This window comes from Paramisgurnus dabryanus, chromosome 23 (assembly GCF_030506205.2).
Source record: "Paramisgurnus dabryanus chromosome 23, PD_genome_1.1, whole genome shotgun sequence".
Classification (NCBI taxonomy): Eukaryota; Metazoa; Chordata; class Actinopteri; order Cypriniformes; family Cobitidae; genus Paramisgurnus; species Paramisgurnus dabryanus.
The window spans coordinates 16,865,168-16,879,061 of NC_133359.1; the positions used below are offsets into that span (position 1 = coordinate 16,865,168).

The 13,894-nt window shown below is 40.5% G+C and overlaps 1 protein-coding gene across 4 annotated transcripts in view; it reads right to left on the reverse strand.

Annotated features, from left to right (window-relative positions):
* agbl1 (AGBL carboxypeptidase 1) overlaps positions 1–13,894 on the reverse strand; it is a 286,400-nt gene that overhangs the window by 192,502 nt on the left and 80,004 nt on the right. For all 4 annotated transcript variants that reach the window (XM_065291580.2, XM_065291581.2, XM_073813242.1 and 1 more), the window contains one exon: positions 903–940. In XM_065291580.2, the coding sequence (XP_065147652.1) occupies positions 903–940 (38 nt within the window). The remainder of the gene's footprint in view (positions 1–902; positions 941–13,894) is intronic.

The following is a 13,894-nucleotide window of genomic DNA, read 5'->3' on the forward strand; positions in this document are numbered from 1 at the left end:
TAAAAATGACATAATTGAACAAATGACACTTAATTACAGTTGTCATACATGTAAATAAAATCTCCTTCATGTTAACGGACACGTGTCATGTCATGATTATGAAGTGTCATGTCAGTCTTATGAACACCCTTTCAAGTAAAGTGTTACACTTTTTTGATATAGTCTACTCAAAACCTTTTATTTTATTTTATTTTATTTTATTTTATGGTAACACATACAAAAAAAGAAGCCAAGCTAATATAAAAATGTATAATAAATAAATATTAAAATTGAGGACATTTATAGAATGTTCTTTGGCGGGCAACTCACAGACTTGGTATGGGCAACCTGTTGGAGACCACTGATGTAAGCCAAATACAATCTGATAAATGATATATAATGATTATACAGCTTTGCATAAATAACAAGACCTGCATGTTTAATTATAAAAATAGGATATATTCCAAAATCCTTTTTAGGGTACATTTTTACCTTAGACACAAAAGCATTTAATTAGTCAATCCCAGAATGCAATGCAACAAGCACAGTACAAACTTAATTGAAATGTATATTTTTTTTACTATTAATTGGGCATTATTATATGTGACCCTATCCATATCTAGTGATGAGATTAGGAGCATAAAAATTTGATTTCAACCATAATTTTCATACTAAATTTTATCCATGACCTTACTCAGTCAATAAATAAATAAAAAATTAAGGTTATTTTTTCTTTATTTCAAAAACACAAAATCACAAAAATTACTTTTTAAAGGCAGAAACACATATGAAATAAAATTAATGTTTTTTAGTGAGGTTGGTTTCGGAAAGATCCTGAAATCACGTTTATCAAAAACCATGCAAAAAAAGTGTTAGGAAAAAACACCATAGTGATATTTACATCAAAAGCAAAAAAAACTTACTTGAGCACAACATTGCGGCAAAAGCGTCAATGGCTGCCCTGTAAAACAGAACAGAAGAGAAAACAAGTCTGACGTTAAAAAATGTACATAGTGCATTTCATTTCTGCAACAGCATCACCCGTGCTCCATTCGTTTCCCCACTGATACACATAAAGCTAAGTGCCGTGCCGCGGGCACGCTTCCAGTTGCACTTAGCATTGGCAGGGTGACGGAGAAGCTACAGCCATATAAAGAAAGATTCCTGTCATTGTGATCACTGCCGTTTATTTTGCCTCGAGAGGCCCGCTGAATCAGCGCCGTCTCCATATTCCTCCAGTCACGGTAGATGGGACGAACACAGAATAATTATGAATGGCTTTGCAACGATCTGCCAATAAATACCGCTACTGGCCTGTTGGTTGACAAAATGTCATCGTTTTGAAATATGGGAAAGGAAAGTGCAAAGCTTGTGTGCCGAAGATTAGGGAAAAGCAAAAAAAAAAAAAAAAAACAAGAGCTAGAGCTAGCAAGAAGCAATTCATTTGATCAGTATGTGCATTTGCTGGGATTTGAACCCATGACCACTGGTAATGCTACTGTATGCTTTACATTTTAAGCTGTAAAAGAGCTATTAATGCCATCAGCATCATCACCAAATTGATGCATTTGCATATAGCCTGGTTTTGTATACATTTTATGTGGCCAAATGCAAATGGAGCGTGCATAACCGATTGAATAGATGTACGATCGATCAAGCCGCATAAAGCGACTCAGCATAAATAGGTGGTACAGTGTCACTTGAGTGCTTTGTATACTTTGCCCACAAATCCCATGCTGGATCAACAATCCATGTTCATTTCTACAAAACCTAAACTAGCAATGCATGGCTGATAAAAATGTGGTTACGAGAACATCAAAAGATGTTGATCCAGGAGCCTGCCGTGCTTGCGTAAATCACAATAAGCACAGAGGAAGGCATATTTTATTAATGCTGCAAGACAAACTGCTCCCAACTTTGAATTTTTACACCAACACATGCTGTCATTTCACCCCATTCATCACGTTAGTTGCGCGCCTTATTGCGCTCTTGGGTTTTCTGTTTCTTTCTCTTCAAAAAAAGAGACTCATCCATCTTGGTCCTACTGTGCGTGTAACACAGCGGACTCCTTTGTGTCCATATGAGGCACAAACAACATTATTAAGGCAATTTCACCTCTCATATCACATCACAATTGGACTCATCTATTAGGAGGGTCGGGGGGTTCACGCCATTGCAGATTTGCAGTTGATGCTGGATGCGAGACGTGCCGCTGCGTGGATCAATGCTGATGCCACGTGCATGCTCAAATAAACATACACATGCACGCAGGACAATAGCACTGGGCCTATTATCTACACAGGTTATTCGGTACAAATGCTGCTATTGTCAATTACCCATAAGACTCAGTTTCTCCTTTTTCAACCCACAGGTTACCTACAATCCTTATGCTGACTATCTGATGGACATTCTGCATTAAAAATGAGCTTTGATGTGATGGGCTGACTACTGGAAACAAACACATGAATACAAAGTATTTAGGGTATGTTTACACAACGTGATAAAAACTAAAAAGGTTTCCTTTGCGTTTTTGGTGTACAAATGACAATGTTGGTAAAATGATTGCTGTTCATACAGATCCGTGGTTGTGGCTAGAGAGGATACAGCAAAAGCCAAAATCTCATGCAATCTTGCTGTTTTTATTCTAATCCTACCCAAAACCTAGCCCTGAAGCCTTTATTTCACGGGATTTAGGCAATTGCTGTATCCATTCTAGCCAGAACCTCTGTTTTCATCCTAATCCTAACCTCATATTAACCCTAAACCCAACATTTCATGGGATTAAGGCCGTAGCTGTATCCCAGCTAGCCACAAACTTTCATCCTAATCCTAGCCCCATACTAACCCTAAACCCAACATTTCACGGCATTTAGGCCGTAGCGGTATCCCATCTAGCCAGAACCTCTGTTTTCATCCTAATCCTAACCCTAAACCCAACATTTTATGGGATTTAGACCATAGCTGTATCCATTCTAGCAAGAACCTCTGTTTTTATCCTAATCCTAATCCCATATTAACCCTAAATCCAACATTTCATGAGATTAAGTCCATAGCTGTTTCCCAACTAGCCAGAACCTCTGTTTTTATTCTAATCCTATCCCTAAACCCAACATTTCATGGGATTGAGGCCATAGCTGTTTCCCATCTAGCCAGTTCCTCTGTTTTCTATCCTAATCCTAACCCTAAACTCAACATTTCATGGGATTAAGGCCGTAGCTGTATCCCAACTAGCCACAAACTCTGTTTTCATCCTAATCCTAGCCCCATACTAATCCTAAACCCAACATTTTATGGCATTTGGGCCATAGCTGTATCCCAACTAGCCAGAACATCTTTTTTTCTAATCCTAACCCTAAACCCAACATTTCATGGGATTTAGGCCCTAGCTGTACACAGTACCATTTAGCCAGAACCTCTGTTTTCATCCTAACCCCATACTAACCCTAAACCCAACATTTCACGGCATTTAGGCCATAGCTGTATCCCACCTAGCCAGAACCTCTGTTTTTATTCTAATCCTAACCCCATACTAACCCTAAACCCAACATTTCATGGGATTAAGGCCGTAGCTGTATCCCATCTAGCCACAAACTTTCATCCTAATCCTAGCCCCATACTAACCCTAAACCCAACATTTCACGGCATATAGGCCGTAGCTGTATCCCATCTAGCCAGAACCTCTGTTTTCATCCTAATCCTAACCCTAAACCCAACATTTTATGGGATTTAGACCAAAGCTGTATCCATTCTAGCAAGAACCTCTGTTTTTATCCTAATCCTAATCCCATACTAACCCTAAATCCAACATTTCATGAGATTAAGTCCATAGCTGTTTCCCAACTAGCCAGAACCTCTGTTTTTATTATAATCCTATACCTAAACCCAACATTTCATGGGATTGAGGCCATAGCTGTTTCCTATCTAGCCAGAACCTCTGTTTTTGTTCTAATCCTAACCCCATACTAACCCTAAACCCAACATTTCATGGGATTTAGGCCTTAGCTGTATCTCATCTAGCCAGAACCCCTGTTTTCATCCTAACCCCAAACTATCCCTAAACCCAACATTTCATGGGATTAAGGCCATAGCTGTTTCCCATCTAGCCAGAACCTCTGTTTTTGTTCTAATCCTAAACCCATACTAACCCTAAACCCAACATTTCATGGGATTTAAGCCTTAGCTGTATCTCATCTAGCCAGAACCCCTGTTTTTATCCTAACCCCAAACTATCCCTAAACCCAACATTTCATGGGATTAAGGCCATAGCTGTTTCCCATCTATCCAGAACCTCTGTTTTTGTTCAAATCCTAACCCCATACTAACCCTAAACCCAACATTTCATGGGATTTAGGCCTTAGCTGTATCTCATCTAGCCAGAACCCCTGTTTTCATCCTAACCCCAAACTATCCCTAAACCCAACATTTCATGGGATTAAGGCCATAGCTGTTTCCCATCTAGCCAGTGCCTCTGTTTTCATCCTAATCCTAACCCCATCCTAACCCTAAACCCAACATTTAGGTGGGGTGCATGATTTTTGAAAAAAAAACTTTGGAAAAGGTATTTGGGCCGAGTATCAAAACACAATTGTAGCCAATGCATTAGTAAGGGGCATGTCTACTAACCAGCATCGTTGCCTGGGTTGCATATGTGTTGGGGGGGCCTATCAAAAAAAAGATTCTATTGGGGTAGGGGCGTGTTTGGTTAGGTGATTTCAAATATCAACATTGGCTTTTAGAGTTCATGATTAAGGCCATAGCTTTATCCCTAATGTTTTCCCCGTAATCATTCCTCAAAACTTAACCCTAAAACCATAATTTTATGGAAATTAGGCCATTGCTGTATCCCACCTAGCCCTACCAGTTGTGGCTAGAAGGGATACAGCTGTGGCCAATATCTCGTAAAATTTCGCAGTATAAGTGCTTTTTCTTCCCAAACCTAACACCAAACCCAAATAACCAGATATTTGACCCAACAATGGGTTAAAACAACCCAGCATTTTGGCTTTAAAAAACCCCAGAACAGGTTAAATTACAACCCAGTGGGCTGGGCTCGTCCCTTTTTGACCCAATGCTGGGTTGAAAATAACCAGAATATATCCAGAACCGCTGTTTTTATCATATTCTACCCCCAAACCTATCCGTACATCTAACATCTTGCGAGATTTGGCCGTAGCTGTACCCCCCATAGCCTTTGCCAGGTCGTCAAAGCAACTAAAACAATTTGTGGATGCCAGGTCAGTAGATGACAAGGTGACACGATGTGAGACGTAATGCACATGCACAGAACATCTACGTTTTTACAAACTTGCATTTTTTATGTTTAAGCAGAAACAATTTACTGTGTAGTTTTCAAAAATGTGCGCTTTGAATCCAGTTTTCAAATGTTTGCATTTTCAGGCACCCAAAACTCAAAGGTTTTTAGTTTTCTTGTGAGATAAAGTAACTTGAATTCCTTAAGTTTTCCAGGTTAGTGGTATTAAACATTAAAAGATATAATGTTTTGGTTGAGGCAGCTAAACTAGTACACTAGATATCAATTGAGTGCTGCAGAGATGACATATTTTTGAAATTATCACGATTTTCTATATTTTTTTACTAGTAGGTGCTGGACACTAAAGTCAATTGAGGATACCAAAATAAAGTAAACTGTGACATATTATACGCAAAAATTCTTCATATCAGTAAAGATTCCAGATACAAATTTGGGACCCAAATTATACACTTTGACCTTACCATGTTTTGCTTAAGTGTTTTTTCTTTAATTGCTAATGCGACCTTTTCACACCACAGTCTGAACAAAATTAAATTGGTATTACCTAATTGTGTACTTACATTTAAAAGCTGATGGCTATTCAATAAACTGTGATGATGAGAAATGTTGAAGGTGTCTAAATACATTTTGGCTTGACTGTACATGTCAGTAAGACAGAAGGCACAGAATATTCATTTAAAGATGTTAAGTGTGTAAACTAGGCATAGTGAAGAACACTCTTCATCTAATAATTTTCTTACACCAGGACAAAATAGACCTTAAAGGGATCATAGGGAAATGATATTAAACCCATGATTTACTCACCCCCAAGCTGTCCGAGTTGCATATGTCCATCGTTTTTCAGACAAACACATTTTCGGATATTTAAGAAAATGTTTTAGATCTTTCAGTTGATTAAATGTAATGTTACGGGGTCCACCCATAGGCCACGACCTTCAAGTCCAAAAAAGTGCGTCCATCCTTCACAAATTAAATCCAAACGGCTCCAGGATGATAAACAAAGGTCTTCTGAGGGTTATCCGCATGGTGTTGTAGAAATATCCATATTTAAAACTTTATTAACGTAAATAACTACCTTCCGGTAGCGCCGCCATCTTAGTCGCGTCCGCATTCAGGATGAGAGCTTACGCAGCCTACGGAGGCTACTCTGCTGCTGCTCTGTGCAAATTTGTCATACGTCACTAAGAAAAGTGCGTACACTACGCTAATACTCTCTCCTGAATACAGAGGAGTCTAAGATGGCGGCACTACCGGAAGCTAGTTATTTTCGTTAATAAAGTTTTAAATATGGATATTTCTACAACAACACCGCGCGGATTACCCTCAGAAGACCTTTGTTTATCATCCTGGAGCCGTTTGGATTTAATTTGTGAAGGATGGACGCACTTTTTTGGACTTGAAGGTCGTGGACTATGGGTGGACCCTGTAACATTACATTTAATTAACTGAAAGATCTAAAACATTTTCTAAAATATCCGAAAATGTGTTTGTCTGAAAAACGATGGACATATGCAACTCGGACAGCTTGGGGGTGAGTAAATCATGGGTTTAATATCATTTTTGGCCGAACTATCCCTTTAAAGGCCTAATGGACAGTGTAACACGGTTAAGTTTTTATCACATGTCATTCATGTTCAGTAAATATAACACACTGTACAAAACACAGCCCAGCGGTAGACCATACAAGAAGCTCAGTGACACAAAACTACTGACAAGCCGTTTTACCCAGCAGCCTCTCTGTTTGCAGACACTGGGAAAATCCACAAGGAACTCATCTCGCATCTCGTCTCTGCTGTGATCTGAGTCTTTGAATCACGCTGCTTATATTAATGCAAACAGCAGCGTATCGCAATTTTCAGCGGCGGGCAAATGTCATAGTTTCCCTGAGCAGATTGTTCCCTGGGTTTTTTTTACCATGACACTTGGCATCAGTCAGCACGACTTAAGTCCCCGCCAAACATCTGTGCACCGATGCTTTGAGCCACGAGGCCAGGCTGTCAGCAAAACGCCAGGAGACAAACTCCACAATATGGTAGATCTGTTGATCCGAGTACTTTTTGTATTCATCGGTGGTGTGATTCTCAAAGCTGATTCAAACTCTTTAGAGATGCTGTTTAACAGATGTGTGTATTACGGAGATATATGCTGACAAGTGATGCTGGGGTCCAGAGGGAATGTTAAAAATAATGTAACTTGTGTATACCTAGGTGCGACATGTTATATTTTACATTACAATAAATATGCTGCCTTGTAAGTCAAAAATTTTCACATAGCATCTTTAGGTTATAATAACATTGCTCTGGTGCCTATTTTAAAGACATTTGACAAGTTAGGTGTGCGGTTATCAGAAATTAATGCATACGCACGGAACATTTCTCAGCCAATCAGAATACAGCATTTGACAGACCCGTGGTATAAATAATAATATTCTATACTGCAGAAACCGTCTCTAGTGTTCTCCAAAGTACTGCACTGCCAACAGGTTAAGTGAAGCATCAGTGACTAATTGACAACCTAACCGATTAGTGGTCAGTGCTTCCCTGATTGTGTAGCTGCTCTTAAAACGCAATGAAGCCGAAAACTAATCAATGGCACTTCAAGCCCATGTGATAACCTCGCTGCCTGCTTAACTCCAGGAGCACAACTCTGCAAGGCAGATAAAGTCAAATTAAACCCACAATATTAAATCTCATGCCAGAACTGGATTAGATCCACATCTGATACATGCGTTTGCCGGCTTGATGCATTCATTTTCTTTTTTCTGGTGTGTCCATGTGAGAATTCCCCTTAGAGAGGAAGCGGCGTACGGAGAGTAGTTCTAATTATGTTGGCTTGACAAAGCCAACATACTGTTCTTCGATCTAAGCTTATTATTATTATTAGTGGTGCTTGCATTTATGCAAGGCATCACTATTACTATTCCTCAGGGATATTATTAGTGGTGCTTGCATTTATGCAAAGCATCACTATTACAATTGCTCAGGGATATTATTATTATGTTGGCTTGACAAAGCCAACATACTGATATTGTATTTAAACTTATTATTATTATTCTTCTTCTGAGACTAAAATTTCTGCGCGTAACTCGTCCGACAGCTTTTAAGCTACATCCACGAAATTTTCCACGGACATTCTAACTGGTGTAAAGAAGTGTGCTATATCTTTTTGACGGGATCCGACTTACAGAATTCCTAAAACGGGACATAAAACTTCCGAAAAGTCCCATTTACTTAACATTGCGACAAACTTTGACGGGTCATAGCTGCGAGCCAGAAATTTGTAGAAACTTGTGGGTTACCACATTTGAAGAGGCTGGCAGGCACTTTGAGAACATACCTCACATTGGGGTGTAAGCTGTACCCCTGGGGCGTAAGGGCCACCCAAATTTCCCCATTGACTTATAATGGGGGAGGGAACATGCCCATATAAGGGAATAAAAGCGTCCCAGATGGAATATCTTCACTTTAGAGTGTCGTAGAGACATGGGGATGGGCTCAATTAAGTCAGGCATCCAATCAGTCTCTCAGGATCGCCCCATAGCTATTAAGCCACGCCCCTAGCAACCATTTTTGGGCACCCTAGCAACATCTCCCATAGACTGCCATTATAAAATGCCCAGATGGATATCTTTGCAGCACAGTGTCACAGAGACATGGGGGTGGGCTCATTTTACTCAGGCATCCAATCAGTCTCGGAGGATTCTTATTGAGGTATTAAGCCACGCCCCTAGCAACCAAATATGAGCACCCTAGCAACATAATAAACAAAGCCTTATATCTCTGGATCCGAACATCATAGAGACATGGGGGTTGGGTCTTTTGGTCATGTTAGCCTTATGCTAGCTCCATGCTAAGTCATACTAGCTTCATGCTAGTTTCGTGCTAGCTTTATGCTAATTTCATAATAAATCTTGCTAACTTCATGCTAATCATGTTAGCATCATGCTAGCTTCATGCTAATTCATGTTAGCTTCGTGCTAGCTTCATGCTAATTCATGTTAGCATCGTGCTAGCTTCATGCTAATTCATGTTAGCATCGTGCTAGCTTCATGCTAATTCATGTTAGCATCATGCTAGCTTCATGTTAATTCATGTTAGCTTCATGCTAGCTTCATGCTAATTCATGTTAGCATTGTGTTAGCTTCATGCTAATTCATGTTAGCATTATGTTAGCTTCAGGCTAATTCATGTTAGCATCGTGCTAACTTCATGCTAATTCATGTTAGCTTCGTGCTAGCTTCATGCTAATTCATGTTAACGTCGTGCTAGCTTCATGCTAATTCATGTTAGCTTCGTGCTAGCTTCATGCAAATTCATGTTAGCTTCGTGCTAGCTTCATGCTAATTCATGTTAGCTTCGTGCTAGCTTCATGCTAATTCATGTTAGCTTCGTGCTAGCTTCATGCTAATTCATGTTAGCTTCGTGCTAGCTTCATGCTAATTCATGTTAGCTTCGTGCTAGCTTCATGCTAATTCATGTTAGCTTCGTGCTAACTTCATGCTAATTCATGTTAACTTCGTGCTAGCTTCATGCCAATTCATGTTAGCAACGTGCTAGCTTCATGCCAATTCATGTTAGCAACGTGCTAGCTTCATGCTACTTCATGTTAGCAACGTGCTAGCTTCATGCTAATTCATGTTAGCATCGTGCTAGCTTCATGCTAATTCATGTTAGCATCGTGCTAGCTTCATGCTAATTCATGTTAGCTTCATGCTAGCTTCATGCTAATTCATGTTAGCTTCATGCTAATTCATGTTAGCTTCATGTTTATTCATGTTAGCATCATGCTAGCTTCATGCTAATTCATGTTAGCATTGTGTTAGCTTCATGCTAATTCATGTTAACATCATGCTAGCTTCATGCTAATTCATGTTAGCATCATGCTAGCTTCATGCTAATTCATGTTAACATCGTGCTAGCTTCATGCTAATTCATGTTAGCTTCATGCTAGCTTCATGCTAATTCATGTTAGCATCATGCTAGCTTCATGCTAATTCATGTTAGCATCATGCTAGCTTCATGCTAATTCATGTTAGCATCATGCTAGCTTCATGCTAATTCATATTAGCATCATGCTAGCTTCATGCTAATTCATGTTAGCATCATGCTAGCTTCATGCTTATTCATGTTAACATCATGCTAGCTTCATGCTAATTCATGTTAGCATCATGCTAGCTTCATGCTAATTCATGTTAGCATCATGCTAATTCATGTTAGCATCATGCTAGCTTCATGCTAATTCATGTTAGCATCATGCTAGCTTCATGCTAATTCATGTTAGCATCATGCTAGCTTCATGCTAATTCATGTTAGCATCATGCTAGCTTCATGCTAATTCATGTTAGCATCATGCTAGCTTCATGCTAATTCATGTTAGCATCATGCTAGCTTCATGCTAATTCATGTTAGCATCATGCTAGCTTCATGCTAATTCATTTTGGCATCATGCTAGCTTCATGCTAATTCATGTTAGCATCATGTTAGCTTCATGCTAATTCATGTTAGCATCATGCTAACATCATGCTAATTCATGTTAGCATCATGCTAGCTTCATGCTAATTCATGTTAGCATCATGCTAGCTTCATGCTAATTCATGTTAGCATCATGCTAGCTTCATGCTAATTCATGTTAGCATCATGCTAGCTTCATGCTAATTCATGTTAGCATCATGCTAGCTTCATGCTAATTCATGTTAGCATCATGCTAGCTTCATGCTAATTCATGTTAGCATCATGCTAGCTTCATGCTAATTCATATTAGCATCATGCTAACGTCATGCTAATTCATGTTAGCATCATGCTAGCTTCATGTTAACTTCATGCTAATCATGCTAGCATCATGCTAGCTTCATGCTAATCCTGCTAACATCATGCTAGCTTCATGTTACTCATGTTAGAATCATGCTAAATCAGCCTAGCTTCATACTTAAACATACTAACAGCCAGATAGCCTACTAAACTAAACTTCTATCAAACCGTTTTAAACGTTCAGGCTACGCTTTGTCAAGCCAACATAAAGTTTGTCAACAAACTTTTCTATCTAGTTATTATTATATTTTATTCTTACATCCGGACACTTTTTTCGGCGATTAACTCGTCCCGCACGCTTTGTTGTAGACCCATGAAAGAGGGCTCAAATCGACCGGATTATTGAGGAGAGGTGTGCTATGACTTTTATAAGGGATCGGGTGCAGGATTTCCGAAAGGGGGGCGTAAAACCACCCCCAAAATCCCATTGACTTAACATTGGGCCCAACTTTGATGGGTCATAGCTCCGCTCGTGGATTTTGTAGAAACATGTGGGTTACAACATTTGAAGAGGGTGGTAGGCTCTGTAAAAACATAGATCACAATGGGGTGTAAGTTGTACCCCTGGGGTGTAAGAGGTGCCCAAAAGTGTCCCAATGAAAAGTCAATGGGGCAAAATCCCATAGACTTACCATTGCAAAAATTTTGACGGGTCATAGGTCCGAGCCAGGATTTCATAGAAACATGTGGGTTACTAAATTTGAAAAGGGTGCTAGACTCTGTCAGGACGTACCCCACAATGGGGTGTAAGGTTACCATAGCAACCATTTTGGGCACCCTAGCAACCTATACCATTGACTGCCATTATAAAATGCCTAGATGGATATCTTCGCACCACAGTGTCATAGAGACATGGGGGTGGGCTCATTTTACTCAGGCATCCAATCAGTCTCTCAGGATCCTTACAGACTTACTAAGCCACGCCCCTAGCAACCACTTTTGAGCACCCTAGCAACATAAAATACAAACAGTTATATCTCGGCATCAGAACATCGTAGAGACACGGGGGTTGGACCGTTTTACTTGTGACTAGGGGTGTAACAATTGGGCACATCATTGGCCACTCCCAAGCCACGCCCCTAGCAACCAAATTTGAGCACCCTAGCAACTGAATAAACAAAGCCTTATATCTCCGCATCAGAACATCGTAGAGACACGGGGTTTGGACCGTTTTACTTGTGACTCGGAGTGTAATCACTGGGCACATCATTGGCCACTCCCAAGCCACGCCCCTAGCAACCAAATACAGTACCCTAGCAACAGAGTAAACAAAGCCTTATATCTCGGCATCAGAACATCGTAGAGACACGGGGGTTGGACCGTTTTACTTGTGACTAGGGGTGTAACAATTGGGCACATCATTGGCCACTCCCAAGCCACGCCCCTAGCAACCAAATTTGAGCACCCTAGCAACCGAATAAACAAAGCCTTATATCTCCGCATCAGAACATCGTAGAGAAACGGGGTTTGGACCGTTTTACTTGTGACTCGGAGTGTAATCACTGGGCACATCATTGGCCACTCCCAAGCCACGCCCCTAGCAACCAAATACAGTACCCTAGCAACAGAGTAAACAAAGCCTTATATCTCCGCATCAGAACATCGTAGAGACACGGGGGTTGGACCGTTTTACTTGTGACTCGGAGTGTAATCACTGGGCTCATCATTGGCCACTCCCAAGCCACGCCCCTAGCAACCAAATACAGTACCCTAGCAACAGAGTAAACAAAGCCTTATATCTCCGCATCAGAACATCGTAGAGACATGGGGGTTGGACCGTTTGACTCATAACTCGGAGGGTAATCACTAGTGGATGACATTTTTTCCCTAGCAACCAAATACAGTACCCTAGCAACAGAGTAAACAAAGCCTTATATCTCCGCATCAGAACATCGTAGAGACATGGGGTTTGGACCGTTTGACTCGTGACTCGGAGGGTAATCACTAGTGGATCCCATTTTTTTCCCTAGCAACCAAATACAGTACCCTAGCAACAGAGTAAACAAAGCCTTATATCTCCGCATCAGAACATCGTAGAGACACGGGGGTTGGACCGTTTGACTCATGACTCGGAGGGTAATCACTAGTGGATGCTATTTTTTTCCCTAGCAACCAAATACAGTACCCTAGCAACAGAGTAAACAAAGCCTTATATCTCCGCATCAGAACATCGTAGAGACACGGGGGTTGGACCGTTTGACTCGTGACTCGGAGGGTAATCACTAGTGGATGCCATTTTTTTCCCTAGCAACCAAATACAGTACCCTAGCAACAGACTAAACAAAGCCTTATATCTCCGCATCAGAACATCGTAGAGACACGGGGGTTGGATCGTTTGACTTTTGGCTTGGAGTATAATCATAAATTGTCCCACGAAACTTGCCACGGCAAGCACCACTCACATTTTCTTCAGGAAATGTACCTATCTAGTTATTATTATTATTATATTTTATTCTTACATCTGCACGTTTTTTCGGCACCTAACTCGTCCCGCACGGTTTGTTGTAGACCCATGAAAGAGGGCTCAAATCGACGGGCTTATTAAGGACACGACTGCTATGACTTTTATAAGCGATCGGGTGCAGGATTTTCGAAAGGGGGGCGAAAAACCACCCGAAAAATCCCATTGACTTAACATTGAGCCCAACTTTGACGAGTCATAGCTCCGCTCGAGGATTTTGTAGAAACATGTGGGTTACAACATTTAAAGAGGGTGGTAGGCTCTGTAAGAACATATATCACAATGGGGTGTAAGTTGTACCTCTGGGGTGTAAGAGGCGCCCAAAAGTGCCCCAATGAAAAGTCAATGGGGCGAAAATCCCATAGACTTAACATT